We start from the raw sequence: 23,432 nt of genomic DNA on the forward strand, positions 1-23,432 counted from the left end.
TGTTGTTTCGTCCTGAACTGAGTGGTCGCTCAAGTTATATCGTATGTGTCTGTGTTGGTAGCTAATGGCACATCCAAATATCTTGTCATTATCTCGGCTGGGAGAGACGGCAAAAGGGAAAAATTGAGTGCGTCGTTTCAACTGAGTTTACACTACTAAACTATGGAGGGTCACAGCCCGTCATAGCGTTTCTTCAGAAGCCTAGGCCCTACCATGTGTACTGTCCTTTACTGCGGTAGGGAACCGTTCAAGTCCATGTAGGGTGATCAGGTGAATTCGGCAGTCGCGGATGTAGGGTTACTGTGAGACGTCTTTGACCCGTCTGCAAGATGACCTTCCATAGCTTGCTGTCCGGGTACTTTGAAATTAACGTGGTAATATCAACAAATTTCAAACGCATGCAAAACGTCTCGAATGATACGAGTTGGAGTCTAGAGATACCATATTTCGCGACAGAATGCTCTATCAAACTCAATTTTACTGATGGTGCATCCCCCGTCAATTCTGGCACGAAAGGCCGCAGTACCCTTCACCTCTACAAGCGCAAAGAGGGATCCTGACTCAACTCGCGCGAAGTACTTGGCTTTAGAGCGCTCCAATCATCCTTCAAACAACTGTGATTTCAGCCTTTCAGTGGATGTAATTTTCACATTTGCTTTCTAAGCCGATTCCAGGACCTGACTCTGCAGTGAGCAAAGTTCCACAATCGTGCTCACACTTCCCACTTCTTGCCGGCTAGCCTGTAAGCGCTCTTTCACAAATTCTTCCGTAACCGCCTCCGCTTCTCGCGCCATCTTTCCCCATATCGCTACATCCTTGGAGCCAGCGGGTAATAGATGGCTTTCGCCAGAGAGCCGGAGAAGCGCTTCCTCCATGTCCTGGTTTGCGGATGCCATCTGATTTTGGAGGTATACAGATTGCTGGAGTAGAGATCGCTCATTATTGGCTATTTTTGCAAGGTGTGGGAGACAGGGCAAGAGCTTGGTAATCGGTCGAACAGGCTTCGTCGTTGTGGCGTTGCTGTCTTCGGAGGGGATGGATTGACCGCCATTCTGGTTCTCAGTCTGTACGTCCAATGGCTGCTGAAGGCTTGCATGAGCTTCAAGTAAGCCAGCACGAGCTTCAATGTACTTGTTGTATGATTCCCGTATCTGCGATTCTGCTGATGCAAGATCGACGGGTGCTACGGCGTTCACTGGGCGCTTGATGGGCGAGGCGTCCTCGAGGAAGACACTGTTTTCCTCCATCTTAGCCAGCTCTCCTTGAACCCAGTCGACGAGTTCATCTCTCGCTCGCTCGAGTGCATGAACTTGCACCTGCAAGCTTGGCTCAACCTGAAGCTCGTCCTGGGCCTTCTTCCTTGCGGCTTGGGCACGCTCCATAGCTGTTCGCGCCTCAAGAACCTCCTGCTTCAGCTTGAAGACCCATGTCTGGTCTTCTTCAGCCTGTGCTAGCTGCTCGAACCTCTCGGCAGGTAAATCTGGTTGCTCACCAATGGCGCTCTTGATGGAAGCCCTAGGGTCAGCTGCAACAGTCAAAGGCTTTGCGGTCAGAAGCTTGTCTAGAGACTCTTGAATGACCTGAAGCTCTGCAAATCGTCTGCGCTGTCGCAATAAAGAGACGTAGCCTCGAGTAACCTCATTGTCGTATTCTGACTCTGGCTGCGTCGGGTTCTCGTCCACATAACGATTGCGTAAATCTTCCAACGATGCCTGGAGTTCACGATGTCTGGCTTGCGCCTGCGATCTAGCCCGAAGAGCCTGCAAATATTCCAGACGAACGTCCTTCAAGCCTGGAGGGTTGGTATTGGCTGCGGAGAGGTTCTGCGGACATTCATGATTCAGATGCTGGTTCTGAGTTGCTGCATTGACAGGCCTCAGGCTTGATGTGAGGTACTTCGAGAGCGTTCGTCGGATCCTCAATGTGTCTTCCCGGCTGTTGATGTATGACGACAGTGCGCGGTCGACTTCGGGTATTGGGCATGTTGTTTGGGCTGGCATGGCGGAAATTGTTTACAGCCCACAAGTGGGGGCGGGATGGATGAAAATAGACTACTCAGAACGTGCGAGGACGACTTGAGAAATGGCTGGCTGCAGCAATGGCGCTGATTGGTGTCACTGTGACTTGCTTTTGGGTGTGCGCTCAGGGCACAGCTGACAACATGTCAACGGGAGACAGCAATTCGGGAGCTATGGACCTAAGCCAGAACGGAATTAGACCCTTTTGCTAGCGCAGATCACGAAAACAGATCGAAAACACGTGCTTGTACGCTTGGCAAATGCATAATTTCTAAGACACCATGTGAGCATTCATCTGCATCAGGAAGTGTCGAGACGGTGTCTTTCGCGGTGCAACAATTGTCGATCTGAATTTACAGTGTGCCTCCGATGGAAATACTGCCGATGATTCACCTTTACAAGCAAACGGCAGCATGAAGCATGAATCCGGAAAACCATGCAGCTTCAGCGCTCTTGTTTATCGAGCTCCCATGGTTGCGAGTGTTGGACTATGGTGTCTGGCCAGAACGAGGGCGGGAGTGAAGGCAAGTTGACTTTGTTCTGCCGTTTCAAAGATACGCCGAAGTACCGCCAGTGGGGGTTTGCAGGAAATTACGCACGTCTCTCACGCGTCTCTCCGCGAACCAAAAAGCATTCACGCGATAAGACGACGGCTATTGACGTGAGCATGAAAACATCATGGCTCCTGTAGGACTGCTGTTGTATCAAGACAAACTGTACACTGTTGTCAACGTTGAAGCGAACTTCTAACATGTGACAGGAGATGGCAACAGGAGATGGCAGTAGGAGCCATTTGAAATGTGATGCATTCGACTACCAGCGGCTACAAGACGGGTATCTGCGTCTCGGGAACGGGCTCAGCTCGTGCAGTGCTTCTTTCCAGCCTCAGTCATAGCATCATGAGTATTAGATTTACAGTGGAGTCAGGTTCATGCGTACGAGACAACGGCCCTGGAGTTCGGGAGCTAGTCGGATCAGCAGCGGGCGCATTACGCAGGGTCTGTCCCACAAGGCGTCGTATGGTGTTGCTTTGTGGTGTTTGTCGCTGGGATGGGGCTGCTGGCGATGAAGCAGCGCGGGCAGGGCGACTGGTCGCGATATGAGGCGGTGTCAACGATGACATGGTCCGATGCGCGGTGGATGACGCGAAGAGGGACAACACATCATTCAGCCCCACCAATCGCACACCAGAAGCAGCCGTTGACCGCGTAGATTTTCGAGTCCCGGGCCCCAATGTGCTGGCGACTAAAGCAAAGATACGAAACAGAGGCACTTTCTCCTGCAGGTGCCACAGAGGAGAGCCACGACTAGCTGTAAAGGGAGGGCTTGGCGGGGGGCAGGGATGGGCGATTGACGGGCGTCGATTGGAACTTATTTCGCTTGAACCCTAAGGAGCCCTGCCTGAGGGCAACTGCCTCGCCCTCCTCCTTTCCCGCCAGCAGCAATTCACCTTCTCGGCCGCCGGAGCCCTGGAACCTCTTTGCAGTGCCTTTTTACACCTACACTGCTAACACCACAGGCATATTCGCAGAAAAAGCAATTGAATAGCACCAGTCCCTGCATCGCGCTACCACCGCGTCGCGCATCCACCTCAGAGCGCAACTGCGTCACCCGCTACAGGTGGTAGCGATTACACACGGGACGCCCGCCAGACACCCCGCCATACGCCAACATGCCTTTCTTCAAGAGTGTCTTCCACTCAAAGGACAAGCAAAAGGGCGCCAAGACTGCCCCCGAGCCCGTCGCGCCGCCAAAACCTCGCTGGGAGGAGTCGTGGACGCGAAAGGATGTCGCTCCAGACGAGATCCAGGAGCTCATCCACGTCTGCACACAGGAGATGAAGTCGAGGGGTACGTGGGAATGCTCAATTGGCACTTGCATCGTCGTTGCTGACTCCCAATAGCCCTGGACATGCCCTTTATGCTTCTCCCTTTCCGCCCCACCTCCGACACGAGCGCCTCCCGCAACTTCATACGCAACTTCTTCAAGGCCGCCTACGAGAACACGCGGCAATACTCAGGCGAGGGGCTGGCGCAGGAACTGCGTCTCACTGAGCCATTGGTAGGCCGACAAAGCTGCACCCCCACATCGAGCAATGCGCTGACGTAGACAGACGCTCTGCAGCATCATTAAATGGTGCTGGAGCAGATTGCCCGGCGGCGTCGTCACCTGGGACGCTTATGAGCTCTTCCGAATCGGCGAGTCTGGTAAGCTGGCACCAAGGACATACCCCTGATGGCTGCTGATGTCATGTACAGATTCAAACTTCGCCCGCCACGCATTCGATACCTTCATACCAATCAGCGTCGACTCCGAAGCTCGCAAGCGCATCATATTTGACTTCTTCGATCTGTTGTCCTCCGTCGCAGCAAGGGGCAAGAGCAACGGTATGGGTGGCAGGAAGCTCTCTCGTTTAGCCGGATGGTGGGCATTTGAGTTCGTCGAAGACGGCAAGGGCTTCGATGGTGGCTATCGCACATGGGAGAAGTAAGCATTACCATCCATTACATGTGAAATACATACTGACTTCACTGTAGGGCCGCGGATGCTGCCAGCCATCTCTTCTTCGCCTACCTGCGATCGCTATCTCCAGATATGAACGTAGTTGGTGGCATTTCAGCTTTGCCTCGTTCTCTCCAAGCGCTACTTACCCAGACCGAATACCCTCCGCAAACGCCGACCCTCATGCAAACGCGCACAACCAAGGTTGTCATGATCGTAGATTCCGTTTCGCCTACACCGTTCGCCTTACTGCGTCGCGCAAAGAACTTCGAGTACCGCGACGATGACAGAGCGCTGCAACAGTTCTCCGCTTACGAAGACACTGTCAAGGCTCTGACTGATGAGTGCCAGAGAGTACTCAAATGTATTGCAACAGCCAACCAGTCGACAGTGTCAACAGACCCAACGACACCAGACCCGTCGTGGTCCCGCTTTGAAGACTTTGGGTTTTCAGGCATAATGGACAGCTCCAGCAGTACAAATGGTGCCTCGGTAGGAGGGAGCCCACGAGAGTTCTCCAGTCTTCGATCGGGGCCTCACTCCAACAATACCGACTTGGGTCGCCCTACCACGCCTTCGTGGGCGGACTTTTTGTCCTCGGGCTTCGCCGACGAGAACAATCAATCTCCCCCGACTACTCTGTTAATGCCCAACCAGAAACTCCCACCTCTAGGAGAGAACCGTGTACACAGCTCCCAGTCACATGTGCGAAATGGTCTTAACGAAGATGACCTTGAGCCTGGCGAGTTGGCAAGCATAACTAAGTTCGACCTCGACGAGACCTTCTGGTGGGTATGGATGATTAGTCTGGCTTCCGAAGAGACTACTGATCGCAAAGCCGCCTTCGGAAGATGCACGTTGATTGAAACACGCATCCAAGGCGCAAAGTGGCTAGTCATGGAAGAGCAAGTCAAAGGCGCATCTCCTGGTCCTGAGGAAGGTGCTTACATCGCCGAGAAAAAGTCCAAATTTAGCTTCACAAGGCGTGGACGACTTGGCCGCAGAAAGTCGACCGGCAAGAAGCCCACCCCGAAAGAGCCCTACAACCGGACAACTAACAACACACCCATGAGCAAGACCAGTATTGGACCAGATCAACACGCGAGGATACAGGCTGCAGCAGCAAAGCTGGCTAAGAATGAGCGGGACGAAAAGGACGCAAAGGAATTTGCGCAACGCCGAGGACGTACCGACGATACCACATCAGTGAAAACAAACAGTGTGCTTACGCTGCAACCACATCTGGTGAACGAGGCTGGTCCGGCCATGCAGTGGGACAAGAAGTTTGGCGAAGCCGCGCTTGACAAGGACGCACTTCGTGCCCAGTACCTGGGAGATGTCAGTGCCGGCAGAGGCTCAAAGAACAATCTCATGGCATCTGCTAATGGTCGCTCGTCGCCACTACCTCCAGAGGTGTCCAACCGCGATCTTCCCGCGCTACCAAAGTCCGAGAGAGGAGAGTCACGCTCACCAGCTCGTATTGATACCAAGCCTACGGAAGCTTCTGTGACTCCGGTACCTTGGCCAAACGACTCGCCCACTCAGACTCCTCAGCAGCAGTCGTTCCCTGTTCCAGTTGCGCAAGACCAGTCCACTCCCATAGAGGAGACGCCCTTCGCAACGCCGCTACCCATCTCGGACGAGAAGTCTGTTCAGTCAGGCACGACTCCGAACCAGCACCCTGCCTTGAGGAAGGCAGTGCCCGAACGGAAACCAGTTGTGGCTCCCCAGCCCAAGAGCCGCGTCAGTGAGGATCACGGAGCCGCACCAGGGAAGAAGATCTCACCAAACAAGTTGAAGAAGAAGGAAGGCGGTGGTTTTAGGAAGCTATTTGGGAGAAAGAAGACTGAGACGCCTGCAGCAGTAGCTACAACAGCACCTGCAGATGATTCATACTTCCAAGCATCTGATGCCCTCCGGAGCAACTCCCGACTTGACGACCACCAATCCAATGTACGAGAGCCATCGCCAACCTACACTGATGATCAACCCGAGCCTATACGGGCGCCATCGCCACAACACGAGCCTAGCCCTGCGGCTTCGTCCGGTATTGTGGAGCCAAATCAAGCTGGCGGTCCTGTGGCTGGTGGACCAGCAACACAACAAGAGATCGACCAGGCCTTCTCACGATTCGACCAAGGCCCGATGGAAGACATGCCTGCTTTTGCCCCTGCCGACGACGAGAGTGATGACGATGCCGCTGCTGCCCCAACTGTACCTCGTCGACAGATGCAACAGACGAACCCTAGAACCCCGACCCAGCGTGCCCCAGAATATTCGGATGACATCTCGGAAGAATCCGTCGAGTTCACAAAGCAACAATCACCATCTCAAGATCGATGGGCACAGATTAGGAAGAACGCTGCCGAACGCGCAGCGAGGCTGAGTGAAGAACAGGTTCGCCGTAGCCGAAGTCAAAGCCAGAGCCAGCGGACTGACGAAGGCGAGACGAGTGGCGAGGAGACCATCGAAAGCCGCGTGGCTCGCATCAAGGCGCGTGTTGCTGAACTCACTGGCAATGTTGATGGTCAGCCGGGCGCAGGAGCTGGCGGAAGACAGTGGTAGAATGCGCATTGTAAGGCTCCCATTACGTTATTGCTCAGAGTTCTGCTAACAATTGCCCAGATCGTCCTTTAGCATCACATACCCCATCTGTTTTCCAAGCGTACAAAGAGCTCGATACCCTTTCCGAATTCGACTTTCTGGTTTTTTTCTTCTACGACAACCAGCATAATTTGTGCTTTCACACTTAATACCCGTCAGCGCCATACACTTATGTCTGACATCGGCTTGTTTTCCATTCAATCTGCATCAGTTTTCGATTTTTTACGTTTTGCTGAGATACCTCGGGAGGAATGTACATCGTTGTCTAGGTACACATATTTGCGGACATGCACAGTCATGCGGTCACGTATGTTCGATGACCGACAATATATACCATCGCGAAGATCACGTAGTATGTTATATGTTAGAGAAGGAGGTGCGAACTTTCGAATGTTTAATCAAGACGTTTTGCGTAGTGCAATTGCTTAGACGTGCGCAAGCTTGTGATCCTGTTCTGCTCATGCCCCGTCACCGTCACTTTGATCGTGTCATCTTGTCAGCACTCGAAAATGTGCGGCTGGTGCTTTCGAGATATCTGACCCAGCACAAAAAGGCTTGAGTTCTTTTCTACCTTCTTCTTTCCAACAAATACCGAAATATACTGAAGCATCATGTCGCTGTGCTTTGTTTGCTGTCGCTGTCTCAAGGAAAAAGTTCCTTTTCACTATGACACATCATTGTAGGGGCTTCAAAGGCTCAACCACTGCTAACTGTAGTCTCTCAGCCCACTCAACAAGGTACCTCGACCTATGCAGATTAGGTCAATAATAGGGTTTTGTTGTTTCCTCTTGTCACATGTCTTTCCGTTGTGCCGAAGTTTGGAGTGAAGAGAGTGTACTTTCCGCAGACGTAAACGAATGTATGTAGTGTCATCTTTAGGCGCAACCTCTCCGGAATTTTATAGCTAATCAAAATCTGCGAAAGCGAATACTTTTATACCTCATCTTCCACTCAGAAAATCTTCCATGCAGTCCTCTTTCTGCTCGGCTGGCGAAGCGATAGCTGCTCGATTAATTACTATACTGCTTAGGATAGGCGCTGTAAGAAGACGTCTGGATAGACTCGAAACACCCAACATGTCGAGTTGTATTCTAACCATCCGTCCCATCGCCGCTCTCTTGATAAGTGTGCCCTGACGATTTTTTCGTAGGCGCTGACGATGTGGAATGGTTGGCCGTGGAGATGTAGGTACGTCACCGCTATTCCACTCACCTCTATTGACCATTCCTCTTGCAGGAGCCAGGATAAGCTGTTTCTCTGGTTGACTTCCTCAGCAATATCTTCGATCCCTCAGCTCGTTGCCATCCATATCCGACCTACAACCATATCATTGTGCCGACACTCAAGAAACTAGGAATCGTTCCTACGTGGAGTATAATGGTTGTCGGGATGACCGACATCAATTTTGGATGAACTATGTTAACCAGCGTCTATGGTTTTAGGTCCTGACCTCGAGATTCTACTCGACGCATGAGACGAAAATGATGAGACCAAGGGGGGAGGGTTCTTTGATCTAAGCAACTATGGCATGGATCCAGATGATGCTCTCCAGGCAGCGTGCGTCATGTGAAGAGCTCGCTTTTGTACCACATCGAGGCACTTGGAGATTACATTTCGCTGACCCACTCTCCAGAACGCCCTGACCTGCCATTACAATCTGACGGCAGAGCCCCGTCCATTCACCAAGCTAATGCCCATAACTATTCCAAGGTATGCCGGGAGCGCCACGAAGGACTGTCGTCCGAATTCTCAATAAGCTTCGAGACCGCCCCAAGCGGGCGTTTGTCATCTACCGCTGAGATTACCGTAACGATGAAGCCTGGAATACCTTTGTCAATAAATGGGCTGAACATGTCGAGCGCGAGCTCCTTCGCTAGGATCCAGGCCATCTCATACAATCGCTCGTGTTTACGGTCAAATAAGATCCTATCACTCTTGATGGTGCCACTGTAAAGCATGTGCAAAGGCTATCCACCGTACGAACGGAATCTCAGGAAGCAGAAGAAGAATGGCGGGTCACTGTACACAACGGCTTACGAGGTGTTCTTAGGCATGACTACCACACACAAGTAGATACGCAGGCACTTGATGGGTGTCTGATATATGAATGGTTAGCAGAGAAAGAACAGTTGCAGTTTCTCAAGAAGAACCGATCCTGCATTTGGGCAAGCCGCATATGTCCGCCTCGCCAGGAAAATCAGGGAAGAGCTTGCTCCTCTAGTAACGAATGAGAGAGAAGAGGGGGATGATCTAGAAGGTGAGGATGTGGACGAAGATGAAGAGCCTGTTGCAATCGAGATGCATTTGCCATTGGTCCTACCATTTGTGTACACGAATCTCCTCAGCGCTTACGTCGATCAATTCAACGTATTGGCCGAAGATCTGGACAAGAATGATATCTGTTGAAACTGAGATGAGATGAAGACCTCCTTGACATGCTCAGGAGATCGCATTCGGTAGGCTATCATGAAGGTCGTGTAGGCATACGTCGTTCTGAGGTATCGCCCAAGAATAACGTCCTAGCAGGGTACCTGCATTTACCACGCGTTCTTCAGCGAGGCATAGGTTTCGGATTGGGGCCACAGGCCATGGCGGTTGGAGAAATTGGAAGCACGAGGGCCAGCGTGCGGCCCAAAATAACACGAGATCTGTGTACCTGCATCAGCCAGGCCTCTGGGAGGGTACATACGAGGTACTGGTCAGAAACAAAGGAATGGCTGCCGGGTGGTGTGCGTGTGAGACTAAGAATAACAGCCGAACGTGTACCTGCATCTGATAGAGAGTTAGACGCGCCGGGCCGCCTATTTTCCGGTGAACGTCACCTTTCTTTGATGGAGTGACGCGTTGCTGAGTGATGCCGGTATCTGTGATACTTCAATTAGAATGGTGAAGGTTGGTGGTGGAGAGATAGAACCGACAGCTCGGTGCGGCGCATTCGCTTCAGCAGGTGAAGTCAACAATCACATACACTAGCATCCTGGCCGTGAAATGTACGTATGGGGAAGCACGAGCTAATGTGAAGTGGGGAGAACATATGGAGCTGGCGGCTAGGTGGGTGAGATTATGAGAACGGGAAGAAACAACGATGCGAGTGGAAAGAATAGACGAACAGCAGCTTAGCAATGTGTAACATTCTGGAGTGTTGGTCGTGTGTGTCGAGGTAAGCTGGGTCGATCAGTCAATCAGGTGCAGTAGCAGGTGCGTCATGCCAGTGGTAGATGTGGGTTTGCGGCATGGCCTTCTAAAAATACCGCGTTTCGGACATGGGAGGTAGTCGCGCTAGGAACCGCGTGCTGCGAGTTTTATTCCAACTTCAACCTTAGGACATGGAAGTAGATACTGGAAACAATCTGTTTGGATGTTCTTGGATCGTCTGCCGGGGACATGACTGCATACAGATGGACGGGGACTGTGAAGATGGACACCTTTGAGCCGTCCCGCATCCGGTGGGGAAGCGGGGCGTTCTCGACGGCTATCCATGATGGATGACAGCGATTGCAGACAGCGAAGGACTGGTTGGCAGGCCACAGCTTCACACAGGGACTGCCTTTGCAGTAAAAGAAGCTAAGGTTTGAGAGAAATGATTGACCGAATGCTCCGCCATGTGTCGCTAGCAAAACATTGCTCGGGAAAGGGTGCAAATGGCGCACCGGCAAGTGCAATGCCGCACACACAGGGAGCACCGAATGCCTCCGCCTTCGGTCGACCTCAGGGCCATGACTTTCGTCATCACGTCTGCAAGCGCCGATATGTGTTCCCGCTAGACATGGCACGCAAGAATAGCGAGCGACCCCCGTCTGAATGCTGCAGAGCCGGTAAGATGGTCTTGCTAATCTGAGAGTACCCTCTGCAGTCAACAGGGACTGCCGTGAAGAGGTCGTGAGTAGCGCGATGCCGGTAAAATGGCTGGTCGTCTCATTCTCATACTGTACCGCATCAAGGGTCTGCTCTGCCTGTGTGAGGCCGCTGGACCCCAGCTCTGATATGTCCTTAAAATAACTCAGCTGGGCGTTGCAAGTGGAGTAAACAGCCTCGATGGAGTTAGGCATGCCTGTGATGATTGACAGACAGATTGCACACCCAATTGCAAGGGGACAGCGGACGTGGCACCAGGACCCAACCCCAGCAAATAACCCGTAACCGGGCATATTAGCGATCGGATGGCCTGGGCTTTGCAGACGCCAGATTTCTAAATATAGGGGCGCCCACCCACTCCATCATGGTTTCCTCTGCACATCACGTTCAGAGCCTCACAGAAACTGTGAGAGCAGCAACCGACCTTTGTGTCGCGCATCACAGCCATATAGCCCTGGAGTCGCGAAAAAGAATTGCACATCCACCGCGCCGACTTTCGCCGCCCGCCTCTTCCTGCTGCAAGCGCTGAAACGCTCAGCGTCTTCGTGATCACGCCTCGGCCGCGCAAGCTAGTACTGTCTTCTTCAGTTCCTCGAGACATCACCGTCGCTCCATGCGCTTTGACGTCTAGCATCGCCATCCACCATGGGTCGCAGAAAGATCGAGATCAAGGCCATCAAGGACGACCGGAACCGCTCCGTGTAAGCCAGCTGCCCCAGACACATTGCGATCAGCCACTAACACGCCATAGAACCTTCCTCAAGCGCAAAGGCGGTCTCTTCAAGAAGGCGCACGAGCTCTCTGTGCTTTGCTCAGTAGACGTCGCCGTCATCATCTTCGGCCACAACAAGAAGCTCTATGAATTCTCTTCCGGCGACATCAACGAGACCATTGGCCGGTACCAATACGTATGCATCCCCTGCTACCCTGGACAGAGAGTTGCGCTAAAGTACATGACACTGACAGGTCACGCAGTATGGCGGCGCACACGAGCACAAGGGCCCAGAGGACTTTATGGGCAAGAAAGATGGCGACGATGACGACGACGACGATGAAGAGGGCGCCCTTCCCCGAGACTCGCACACCCCGCCCGAGCACTCGATGATGCCCCATCACATGCAGCACCCGCAGTTCCAGCACATGAGACAAGGAGCGCCATCAATGTCTCCGCCAATCGGCAACGGCGTCCCCTTCCAACAGCGAGGTCCTTCTCCCCAGCCTCCTCACCACCTATCGCGACCCAACTCGAGAGTAGGCCACATTCGCAGACCGAGCTCGAACCTCGCGCCGCCCCAGCCATACCCTTCGCAAGCCCCTCCACCGCCCAACAGCTATGCCTACATGCCGAACCCGCCTTTCTACAACCCGCAAACTGCCCAGCAAATGGCCCCCAAGCCTCAGCCTACTCCACCCGCCGCACAGTACCAATTTACACATCCCATGCCTACGCATCCTCAAGTGCAGTACATGCAACAAGAGCAGCAACGTCGGCAGTCAATGCCGCCTACTTTCCAGCAACAGCAGCAACAGCAGCAGCACCATCTTCAGCAGCAAGTGCAACACCAGCATCAACAAGAACAGCAAGCACAAGCACAGGCACAGGCACAACAGCAGGCACAGCAACAAGTGCAGCAACAGCAGCAGCAGCAACAGCGACTGTCCCCGCCCCCTCCACCTCCGCAAGCCTCTCAGCCGCAGCAAGAACTCCCGCAACAGCCTACGATTACCGTCCCGTCCCCCACGCAACAGAACGATTTTCAGAGTCCCCCTCTCCCCCAGCCGAAGCCACTACACGCGTCCGCCAGACACAGCATCTTCACACCAATCGACGACAGCCAGTCCATGCTCGCTGCGCATTGGGGTAGCAGTAGCAATTCAAACCTGTCTCGCAGCGAAGCGCCATATATCAAGCAAGAGAACCGTGCGCAATCAATTGATGTAGCCGCCATGTCACGACTGCAGCCGAACGGGGAACCAAAACCTCAAGCACAGCCTTCACAGCTACCTGTTCAGCAACCACCGCAGCGAACGCAGTCTACATCCTCAATGCCCACGATCCCTCCTCCGTCACGAACAAACAGTCTGCGCATGGGTGGTGAAAGCAAGCCAAGATTGAGGGTGCAGATCCCGAGCGAACACTCGGATGCTGGAAGTGCCACGGCCGACTCGTCTCCAAAGGACTCTGGCACAACTGGTGCGACCCCAGGACGAAGCACTGATGCGTCGCACTCCTCTGGCGTAGTCCTGCCTCCTCCGTCACCGAGTGCGAACTCGCTGCTCAGTGCAGGTGCAACTGGCCCGCCCAACCCCTTTGCTCGTCCGCCGCCGCCATCTAACAGTAACTCATACGGTAGCCGCAACGACATGGAGACGCCAATCTCAGCACTTCCCAGCCGCTTTGTGGAGAATGGCCTCCTTCCCTCGCCCTCGAGCTTTTACCCCGAGTGGGGTTTTGGTCGCGACTCCAACATGCTGCCGAGTCCTTTGACTTTCCAGACACCCGTAGCCCCGAATGGACCCAGCTTCGCCCGTGACGATTCGGCGGAGCGCAAGCGCAAGACGTCTGATCAGGGCTCGGATGACGGCAACCAAAAGCGGGTCAAAACCTGAGCAGTGCAGCGGAGTTTGAAAAGTTGTTTGAAGCGACAGTCTTTCTCGCATGGCCTATTTCCACGGCTATGCTGTATTTGTACCCCATACTTGGTGCTTCTATTCCGGTCTTTACTTCCTGAGGACCAACAAGCGATGCTCGATGCATACTATACTTTTTGCTATTTTGTTTGAAGGCTTTGTAGAATTTGGGTGCAGGGGCGTTGGATACCCACGATGATTGTCGTTGTTGTCATCTACTATTTTGTCTCTTTTCACAATTTGACGGTTGCACATGGACCTTGTTGGGCATACCGGTTATGGCATGACGAACGATCAGAGTCAAGATATGTACTTCTTTGTAAATAATACCAATGAACGGCTTGGCTTAGTCCACATAAACAACCAGGGGTACCCCATTATACAAGCTCTGTGTGACTCGACATTGCAGCGAGTGATTGACGTGCAAACTCGACAGCAACTGGCCGAACCTTCGGGAAGCGAAACGTTGGCAAGAAGGGCAGGCTCAAGTTTTGCGTATGCTGCGTACTGATTTGCCCGTATTCGTATCGTGGTAGACGTTCCCTGTGATGTTGACCGGGCACGACCTACTGCGTCATAGGGCCAAGCCGACTGCCCCGCTGCGCATACGCCTTGCCCAAGGGCTCGCCGTTGCTATCAGCCGCAACCGGGCTGTGAAGGGCGAAGTTGGGCTTTGATCGTTGGAGCCGCATCTTACTCGGCTGATCATAAAGACTTTGTGCCGTAAGCTACTAGCATCTCCCTGTGTTTTGGAGTCAGTTGCGCGCCTGACGATTGCCTTCGCTCGCCGAGAAGCTGAAGCTTGGTGTCACATTCATATATCATCAGCCCCGACACGTTGCGACATTCGCTTTCCACCTCACAAACACTCGACAATTTGATCCCATCATGGCGTACAACAAAGGCTTCAACCCGGACAGGCTGCCTATGCATGCAGAGCCTGAGCAGGTATAGCTTTCAAACATTGTCGACACGCATGCAAGACTGACGAAGACCAGGCTGCTGCCATGATGTCGCAAAACGCACCTGCAGCCGCACGCCCACCGCGCACAAGTTCAGCGCGTCCGGACTACAACAAACCTCCCCCGCCCGTTCCCAGCGGCCAGAGATACGACACCCGTCCAGATGAGCGCTATGGCGGCGGTGGGGGACGCGGCGCAGGAGGTGGTGGATATGATAGCAGACCCCCGCCAGGCGCATACAGCGACACGCGCTACGACAGCCGGTACGACTCGAGACAGGACAACAGAATGGCAGTTGGGTCGCCTCCACCCGCCAACTACGGCCATGGACCACCACCACAGGGATATCATGGAAGACCGCAGTTGGCGCAACAGTCGAGGCCGCCGCCCACGCCTGCGCCGCCAAGGGATGCGAATGACCGCGAGGCACTCTGGAGATTGTTCGGCGCCGTCGACAAGGACAGTATGTTGTAGCCACGAGCTTGGCCATGTACCATGCTAACGGATGCGGCAGAGAGTGGTGAGCTCACAGAAGCTGAACTGCGGACTGCGCTCGTCAACGGAGATTGGACACCTTTCGACCCACACACTGTCCGTATGATGATTCGGATGTTCGACACCAACAGATCTGGATCTGTCAACTTTGATGAATTCTGGTACTTGCTCTTGCCCCCTTTTCTTTCTTATCAGAATTTAAAGCTAAAACGTCGCTCACAGTGGACTATGGGGCTTCCTCTCTGCCTGGCGCAGCCTCTTCGACCGTTTCGATCAAGATCACAGCGGTAGCATATCCTACGCCGAGTTTAATGAGGCCCTCATTGCCTTTGGATACCGCCTTTCCCAGCAATTCGTCACCCTTCTGTACCGCACCTACGACCGTGATGGTCGCAATGCACTGAGCTTCGATCTATTTGTGCAAGCGTGCATTAGTCTGAAGAGGATGACGGATGTGTTCAAGAAGTATGACGAGGACCGCGATGGTTATATCACACTGAGCTTGTAAGTGGTCCAACTTGAGGGCTTGGAACATGTTCTCAGAATCACGGCTAACTGTATTTGCAGCGAGGAGTTTCTCACAGGTGCGCAAGCTTTATTCCTCTTCAACTCCATTTCGGCCACCACTGATACCGGACTCTACTAGAAATCATCCGCCAGCGATGAGTAGCAGGAACACAAGTACGCGATTTGCTCAACACTTGGATATGTTGCCAAATCGGGGACCGCCCAGCATTATCCCATCGTTGCAGAGGCGGACAGATCGTCTCTACAGACCACTCATAAGTGACCTAGCGCGAAGGTGCATGATGGAAAATCTGATTTGGTTCAAACAGTGCGGGAACATGCGTTGTGTTGGTCGGAAACCAAGCACGCTTGATGAAGGTGACGAATTTAGATACCCGTTTAATACAAACGAAAGTTTCCATACCACATTTGCGTCTCTCTGACTAATTGCTTGTGCTTATCGAAAAAGGTAGTCTACCAACACCGAAATCTATCTCTCCATCTCCTCGTATCCCGTCGGCTGCCGTAATAATAATCATCTTCGTCGGGCTCAGCATCGTACCTTCTGACCTGTCTTCCCGAGCCGGCATGCGTATATATATGTTCTCGTACACCCCAACCATCGCGGTAGCCGTTGTAGTCGAATTCTGGACCGTAGTGGTATCTTCATCCTTATTGTCAGTGATAACCGAAAAAAAGGCGATATGTAGAACGACGTATGCTATCTAAGTGAGACGGTGAGAGAGAATTATTCACGTAGCACGATCATAACGATAACTATCCGGGCTACCTAGTGTGCCGCGGATACTTTGGCAACGACGCGGTTGGACAGGTCGCCACGGCACCATCCTTTGTATTTGTGTGTGGTATTCGTTGAATAGCGCGGAACTAGTACCTGTTTGAGTTTTGTCAAGAAATCAGGGTACTACGGGGTATCTGGACTGGTGGTCAAGGTTGTGGTATCTCAATTATAGAGTTTGTAGAAGAGCGATCACAATGCATAACCAAGTTGGATCGCTATATACCGTGATAGTGGGAGCGTGACTGGGGGCATGGTGAGGTGTCGAGTACGTGCTGCACATCCCCTATGGACAGGGCGGAGGCGTGTCTGGAGGCGGATGAGCACGGCTTGTCGTGGACGACAGACCGTGAAGAGAACATGTGCTGCAGGATATTATGTCCTTCACTGAGAATCCCTCTGTCACTCTTAACTGACAATGAACAAAAGTACTTCTTACAAGTATTGTACAAGACAAAGTGCTTTTCACTCAGTATCGATGGTATAGGCAGGAAGGGGTGATGGAGTCATCTGTGGCCTTTCTAGGAATTATTTGATTAGGCTGGTGTTTCATAGGAGATAAGACGAGGTGCACGAGCATGAAAAGTTGATGTCCTATATTGAGTACGTTGATTCAAACAAACTATGGGTATACAATCTTCTTCATCGCTAGATCCTTATGAAACACATTCTGGTATCTGGGGGTATATGACAAATTTAAGGAAAGACATGAGCTCGTTCGTGGGGGTCGTGAGAAGAAGAGGAAACCGCTGTACTCCAAGTATCGCCCCATTGCGACACAACCAACTTAATAAGTTCAGGAGCGCACAATGCAATCTTCAACTTCCAACTCCACTTCCTCTACACCTTGTAGGGCTTGCGAGCACGGCGCGACTCACGATCTTTTCCGCCGATGCAGAAGCTCGCAATCCAGCCAAGGAGGGCGATAAGCATAAGCGCGGTAGCAGCCCAAGTAAGGGCAAGAAACTTGCCGCCGTACTTTGCATTGAGACCTATCTCACCGCCCTTATCATTGACAATATCGGTGCCCTTAACCATAACCGCAGTGACAAGCGCGCTCGCCAGTCCAATGGCCAGGAACGCAAGTGTGGCGAGAAGGAAGTTGACACATGGAGTGAGTCTTCCATTTCCGATGAAGATTCCAAGAACGCTAGTAATGAGCGTAATAAAGATAAGGCAGATTGCGATGACGTAGAGAACGAACATGGCCGCCATGAGCGCATTGAGTGTGTCGATTCCCGTTTGAATATCATCTGGCCATTGCAGGTCTTGTAGGGTAATGTCTACACCCGTCCTGTTGAGCGCATCCTGAATGATCTGGGTAGGGTCGAACTTGTAGGTAGCCCTGCTCTTCGCGCACTCGGTAACGTTCTTGCTGATGTCGCTCTGACTCAGCGTTGCATTTGCCACTTCTCCAGGCTCATACTGTCCTTGACAGTAATTCAACATGTGTGCCGAGTACCAGTCTTCGACACCAATGCGCTCGCGGAGCTCATCAATCTGTTCATTGATTTCGTTTGTGACGCTATCGGTGATGGAATCAGGGATGAGGTTTATAATCGACGAGAGTGTGGAATCGGAATCTGATGTTGCAGAGGAGATGAGGTTTTGCCCAACAGCAGAAGTGTTAAGTGTGAGGAGAGAGTAGTCTTCCATGAAACCCTTCTTGTGACCCGCGAATAGGCATAGGAATGATAGTATGAGGGCGGCGGTACAGCAGAGCACCGGTAGTATAGCGATAAACCGCATCGTCGTGGTGTTATTGACTTTGCGATTGTGGTGTAGATGTGTGGACGGTCGCGATCGTTTTAGATGCTACTAGTGAATGGCGTTGTATTCAAAGAGCAACGAAGGGCTAAAACGCAGACAAAAGACAGGAAGCGATGGATGGTGAGTTATGTCAAAGACGATAAAGAAAGAGCCAACCACTTATACGTGACGCGCAAATACAAACTTGCAATGCGACGACCGCGCAAAAGACCCACACGTCACTCACTAGGGCCCAGCCATGGCAACAAGCGAATAGCAAACCTGACCAACAGGGCCTCAGCCTCGAGATCAACGTCTTGGAAATACGAATCAGGGCCTATTCAGCACACTGACCACAATGTTGACGTGTTGCTGGGCGTATGTTGTTCAGACCCTGGAACTATGACGCAACGTAGCGCTAAGCGAAGCACTCGCGCAGGGGTCAAGCAGGTACGACTGCAGCATAATAATGCCTAATTTTTTTGGTTGGTCGACAAGGGAAGGCTCTGAAAAAGAAAAAGTATCAAAATGATTCGTCCTGTACTGACTGCAAAGGTGTGGGCAAGAGTGCAGCGCTTGCAAATGTGTCAGCCACGTGGATGTGGGGTGCACAGCCGCAATGTGCGCGTGCGAGTACGAATCGACAAGACTACGGGTGACACAAATAGAAACTGGATTCAACAGAAGCACATTTACGTGAGCAGACGCACCATGGTAGACCTAAGACTTGACTGTCTAAATCGTTTGTATTCGGGTCTGTCGCTATGCTCCCGTCTTCTATTCATGAGGCATCGTCTATCATGATGACCGTAAGTGCATTACATTCGTGAGCGGAGCAGCCTGTGCTCTCAGACTTTTGAGTGGAATCGTTATAAGCGGTTGTGGTAGTAATGTGATGTTGCGCGTTGCGCTTTGGTGTTGAGTCGAAGTCACTTGGCTCGGTGCTACCCAGCCTCATGACGGCGTCTTCTTGGAGTGGTTTGCCGGTTGGGCTGCCGACGATGAAGCAGCGCTGATGCCATCCGTGAAGGGAGAGTATGGGGCCGTCACTGAGTGCGGGGGTGCTCGTTGGCCAGACTTTGTGCGTGGAGGCTCGGCAGATGCTGGCCACTTCTTCTGCTCTTCATGGATCTTGTCCAGTGGTTCTCCGACTATGTGGTACTTTTCCCAATTGATGGGCGGGCATCGCACGATGTTCTGGGGCTGTGGTATCGCGGGGAACTTGGGTGGGTCTGGCTTCGCGTCCATATGCGTTGAGTCCTTGCGCATGTCTGCGCTATTGGTGTCTTCGTCATTGCTACGTGACGAGTCGGCCAGACCCGACAGCGTTGGGGTGAGTATGTCCTGGTAGGAATGGGAGGCCTGGGCTCTCTGTTCCTGCAGCGACTTGACGAAGGCTTGCGGGTCAGACACAGCGGCTGCCTTGAGCTCTTCGAGGGCCTTGAGGTCGCGCTTGCTCTTTTCGCGCTGCAGCTGCAGGAGCGATATGGCGGATCGCAGGGCGATGGCATCCGGGTTCTCTGTCTCGGATATGGCGACAGAGGGCGGCTGCGGTCTGAAGGTGGCAGTGGGCGGAGGGGCAGGGCGGGGTCGGGGTTCGGTGCGCTCCACAGGAGCTAGCTGGGCAGCAGAAGCTGTGGGCGTGAGAGGTGACACGGGCGGGCGGTCAGGAGTGGGCGACTTGGAGCGGTTGCCAGAGTGCTCCGAGGCGGTCGAGGCGTCGCTGGACGAGACTGGGCGCGTCGTCGTGTCGACCAGGAGCGCTGGCATGGCGGCGTAGAGGGAGACGTCTCCAGGCGCAAAGCCGGAGAGTCGTGGCAGGATACCGATCGGCGACCACTCTGCGGTGAAGGTACGAGGGCAGACCGCGCAGAGGCCTAGGAGCTGCTGTGGTAAATCTCCGGCGTGGTTCGCCGCGAGGTGGCGGCGGTTAGGCGCTGTCTAGACTTGTGCCTGGGCCGTCCATGCCAGATGCGATTTGCGATGGGAATGTGTGTCGTTTGAGATTGCGCGCGCGGGAACGCCCACGCAGTTATCGACACGTCGCGATTTGGTTGGGGAGAGTGTGCGGGGCCGGCTGCGGGCGAGAATTTCTTTGGCTGGCAGTCGGCTGGACGGAGAGCTCGGAAGGAGTTCCATCTCGTCTAGGAGACATGTGTACCCGAACATGGATGCTACTTCGGCTTCAGGATGGTATATACCACAATCACAAATCTACTCTAGCCCCCGACGTCGCTTACACTGCTCTCTGGCCGTGCGAGCCATGCTCAGACAGCGACTGCGTGATGCGCCGCTTGTCGGCAGTCTCTGCAGACGACTCGGTCATGTCCACTCGGTCTGCGTCTTGGTCGAGCAGAATGCCAACTCCCTTGGGGACATAGGAGACAAAGTAACAAGCTAAACACGGCACCGGCACGACGCAGCAGCGTCAGTGCGCTCATCTGAAGCTGCTGCCGACTCAGAACCGACATAACGGCTTTCGCGATCTGCCCGTCAGATTGCCAATTTCTGTCTCTCAAAACGCGTCTATCTCGTCCGGCGGCATATTCGCAGATTCACGCAGCCGACCGCCTGCAAGGGTCAGCGAGAGAGAGCGAAGCCACCCATGAAATCCACCACAACGCCATTTCCAGCCCGCCAATGGCGTTGGTCTGATAGACAGTGCCGCGTGGATGGCCATCAGGATCAGTCTCCATGTGTGTAGCGTACCCGCGCAGGGCGGCGTCCTACCACTGTGAGTCGCTCTTGCTTCTTCCTAGCCTTGCGAGCCCTCAAATGCGCCTTCTACTTGCAGAACTTCCAGCTCAATCCAAGCACGCCCGTTTACCTCACCACCCGTCCCGTCCTGTCATCAAACCGTCCCTTCTGCAGCTGCATTTTATCCCTCGCAATGCCACTCAAATTCCTCACTTCTCGACCCTCGACTACCGTCCACTACCTACCTCTACCTGCATGACATGCGCCACGCCTTAGCGACAGCCTGCCAATCAAACGACGATCAAACTGGCACCGACTGGCCGCTAAACCCTAAACGCCCACGCGACCGAAATCACTTTCCTTAGCCATGGCTCCGAGTGCAGACTTAACAGCACAGTCCCCGCTGGCGCGCATGCCCAAGCTGAAGTACAGAAACCCGCTGCCGGCCGACAGCCTTTCGATTGCCTCCGATACTTCCCAAGACAGTGGGCCCCACTCTGCATATAGTCAAGAGCCTCCCGCGACCCCGGATTCAAACGCTCCTTCGAACATCTCCCGTCCTTCCTTCGAAACTACCTCCGTGACGTCATCCAGTCTGGCTTCCATATCCTCCAGCAACTCTTCGTCAAATGGCTCCAAGTCATCGAAGAAGAAGAAAAAGGGCAGCTCCGTGCTCGGCTTCCTTTCTCTAAAGGAGCCGTCTCAAGTTGCTTTGGAGCAATTCGCCGAACAACAGCGCAAGCAGAACGCCAACTCGGGAACATCCACACCCCAGTCCAGAGCCAGCAGCAACTATGTTGGCCAGAAGCTCCCGCCATCTGTACCCAAGGTCAATTCGAAATGGGACGGTGTCCCCGAGTCCGTCAAAAACCGCTACTCGACATCAAGCGCATCAACCAAGGACAATAGAAGCAGCGTTTCGTCCAAGGGCTCCTTCGGCTCGCCTCTCAAACATGCTCCCTGGAACGAATCCAGATTTTCGGTCATGACCGACGGGACTCGTAATCCACCAAACTCAGTCGCCTCCATGTCCTTGTCGAATCTTGCCATGCGAGACGAAGCTTCTGGACTCGGATCCTCGCCATCTACCACCACGCTCCCTGAGATGTCTTACTACTTCCCTGACGACCCCGCTGCATCTGGCGCGTTACCCCCAAGATCTGAGAGCGCAGGCGCAACGTACGATTATACCTCACAACTGCCAGTTCGACTGTCAGACTCAACTTCAAGTGACCGTCCAAGCATGGACGGATCGGTAGACTCCAGACCGCATTCACCTGCTTCTTCAACGACATCGACGGATACAGTTGTCATGGATACTGCAGATACCATCTTCAGAAAACTCAACGACCGACCCAGCCAAGGTGCATGGGGAAGCGGTGCACATGCCGTTCAGTCACCTACTGAGGACAATTCTGATCATGTGCCTGACTCACATGACTTTCTCTTCCAACCCCAGCCTGTCATCGAACGCCGACAAAGTGACCCGCCCACTATATACGAGTCGTCCCTGGCTGCATCGTCAATCCCTCATTATGCCCCTCAACGACCAGTTCAGAATTTCAGTCGGCCGATGGCAACTAGGGGCCCACGACCAGTTCAACGCTCTACACACATGCCACACTATAGGAGGACGCCATCAGCCCCAGCGCTGCCGACCTTGTACGAAGCTTCACTGGCTAGCACCGACGATCTTCGACAAGATCGCGACGATGAAGATGACGATGATTCATATTCGATTGCACCTTCTACCATTGCACCATCTGAGCTCTCCAAGCATTGGTATGAGTCTCCACGTGAACGCCTAGGTCTGGGCAGACGCCTTCAGATAAATGATGTCTCACCTTGGGGGGAAGAGAGAGAGGCCGCAGGTAAGCCCAAGAAAAGTCGATTGTCGATGTTTGGGAAGGCTGTGTCCAGAGGATAGGCTTTGCGGGCAAAGCTTGCGCATTGACTGACTCCCAGTGGGTAGCTTCGTGCGATCCCCAGCGATCATCGACCAGTGCCACACCGACACTCGCGTCCTGATACGCCAACTTATGTACAAACTTTTGCGATTAGCGATATCCAGCATTTTCCTCGCTTCGGCGACCTTCATGTACGGCGGCATTTCTGGACGCCAGTTTCTCCAACATAGATACCCATTTCACGAATCTTACATACCCGCTTCTTAATAGATACGTCAATCCACATGGCCCTCTAGGTAATGTAGTGCTTAGTTTGTTTTCTTGTAGGGCTGATCCTCATTATGATCGCATTCCGATCGGGGTGTCAAGGAGCTGCGCGGATCGCGCGTCCATTGGAAGCTTGGACATCAGGGACTTCTCACATCACATCATGGGGCGTACTATAATGCAACGTTTTGCGTCCATCACATGCTTTTCATGCAAGCCATGGCCTCACTAAGTGACCCCTACGAACCCTTTATTGCTTCTGCCGCCGTTCTTCGGCCCCACAGTTGGCGCATATGCCTCGTGATCGCCAGGTCCGTCGAAACCTTAACGATTAGATCCACTCCCTTGCAGTATCGCGAGAGCACGCCTTTTTACCTTTACATTTGACAGGCCTAATGTGATTCGCCTAGCTGACTTAATTCGATGCGATCAGTCAATA

At 53.2% G+C, this 23,432-nt stretch overlaps 7 protein-coding genes across 7 annotated transcripts; 4 read left to right on the top strand and 3 right to left on the bottom strand.

The window, feature by feature from the left end:
• Positions 1-659: 659 nt before the first annotated feature.
• Positions 660-2,000, bottom strand: J4E82_007329 (uncharacterized protein; the record flags this gene model as incomplete). Its single annotated transcript, XM_051733575.1, has 1 exon — positions 660-2,000. One exon carries the CDS (start codon positions 1,998-2,000, stop codon positions 660-662), a length of 1,341 nt encoding a protein of 446 aa, XP_051586622.1.
• A 1,690-nt stretch (positions 2,001-3,690) lies between these two features.
• Positions 3,691-7,085, top strand: J4E82_007330 (uncharacterized protein; the record flags this gene model as incomplete). Its single annotated transcript, XM_051733576.1, has 5 exons — positions 3,691-3,868; positions 3,922-4,079; positions 4,132-4,225; positions 4,277-4,505; positions 4,556-7,085. 5 exons carry the CDS (start codon positions 3,691-3,693, stop codon positions 7,083-7,085), a joined length of 3,189 nt encoding a protein of 1,062 aa, XP_051586623.1.
• Positions 7,086-11,624: 4,539 nt separating this feature from the next.
• On the top strand, positions 11,625-13,589 carry J4E82_007331 (uncharacterized protein; the record flags this gene model as incomplete). Its single annotated transcript, XM_051733577.1, has 3 exons — positions 11,625-11,680; positions 11,731-11,887; positions 11,946-13,589. The coding sequence occupies 3 exons, from the start codon at positions 11,625-11,627 to the stop codon at positions 13,587-13,589; spliced, it is 1,857 nt and encodes a 618-aa protein (XP_051586624.1).
• Positions 13,590-14,498: 909 nt separating this feature from the next.
• J4E82_007332 (uncharacterized protein) lies at positions 14,499-15,575 on the top strand (the record flags this gene model as incomplete). The annotated part of the gene is made up of 4 exons (XM_051733578.1): positions 14,499-14,558; positions 14,609-15,035; positions 15,087-15,228; positions 15,290-15,575. The coding sequence occupies 4 exons, from the start codon at positions 14,499-14,501 to the stop codon at positions 15,573-15,575; spliced, it is 915 nt and encodes a 304-aa protein (XP_051586625.1).
• Positions 15,576-17,213: 1,638 nt separating this feature from the next.
• On the bottom strand, positions 17,214-18,122 carry J4E82_007333 (uncharacterized protein; the record flags this gene model as incomplete). Its single annotated transcript, XM_051733579.1, has 1 exon — positions 17,214-18,122. The coding sequence occupies one exon, from the start codon at positions 18,120-18,122 to the stop codon at positions 17,214-17,216; it is 909 nt and encodes a 302-aa protein (XP_051586626.1).
• Positions 18,123-19,076: 954 nt separating this feature from the next.
• Positions 19,077-19,892, bottom strand: J4E82_007334 (uncharacterized protein; the record flags this gene model as incomplete). The annotated part of the gene is made up of 1 exon (XM_051733580.1): positions 19,077-19,892. One exon carries the CDS (start codon positions 19,890-19,892, stop codon positions 19,077-19,079), a length of 816 nt encoding a protein of 271 aa, XP_051586627.1.
• Positions 19,893-21,186: 1,294 nt separating this feature from the next.
• Positions 21,187-22,746, top strand: J4E82_007335 (uncharacterized protein; the record flags this gene model as incomplete). The annotated part of the gene is made up of 1 exon (XM_051733581.1): positions 21,187-22,746. One exon carries the CDS (start codon positions 21,187-21,189, stop codon positions 22,744-22,746), a length of 1,560 nt encoding a protein of 519 aa, XP_051586628.1.
• Positions 22,747-23,432: the final 686 nt, after the last annotated feature.

This window comes from Alternaria postmessia, assembly GCF_024291825.1.
Source record: "Alternaria postmessia strain BMP 2775 chromosome Unknown scaffold_49, whole genome shotgun sequence".
Lineage (NCBI taxonomy): Eukaryota > Fungi > Ascomycota > Dothideomycetes > Pleosporales > Pleosporaceae > Alternaria > Alternaria postmessia.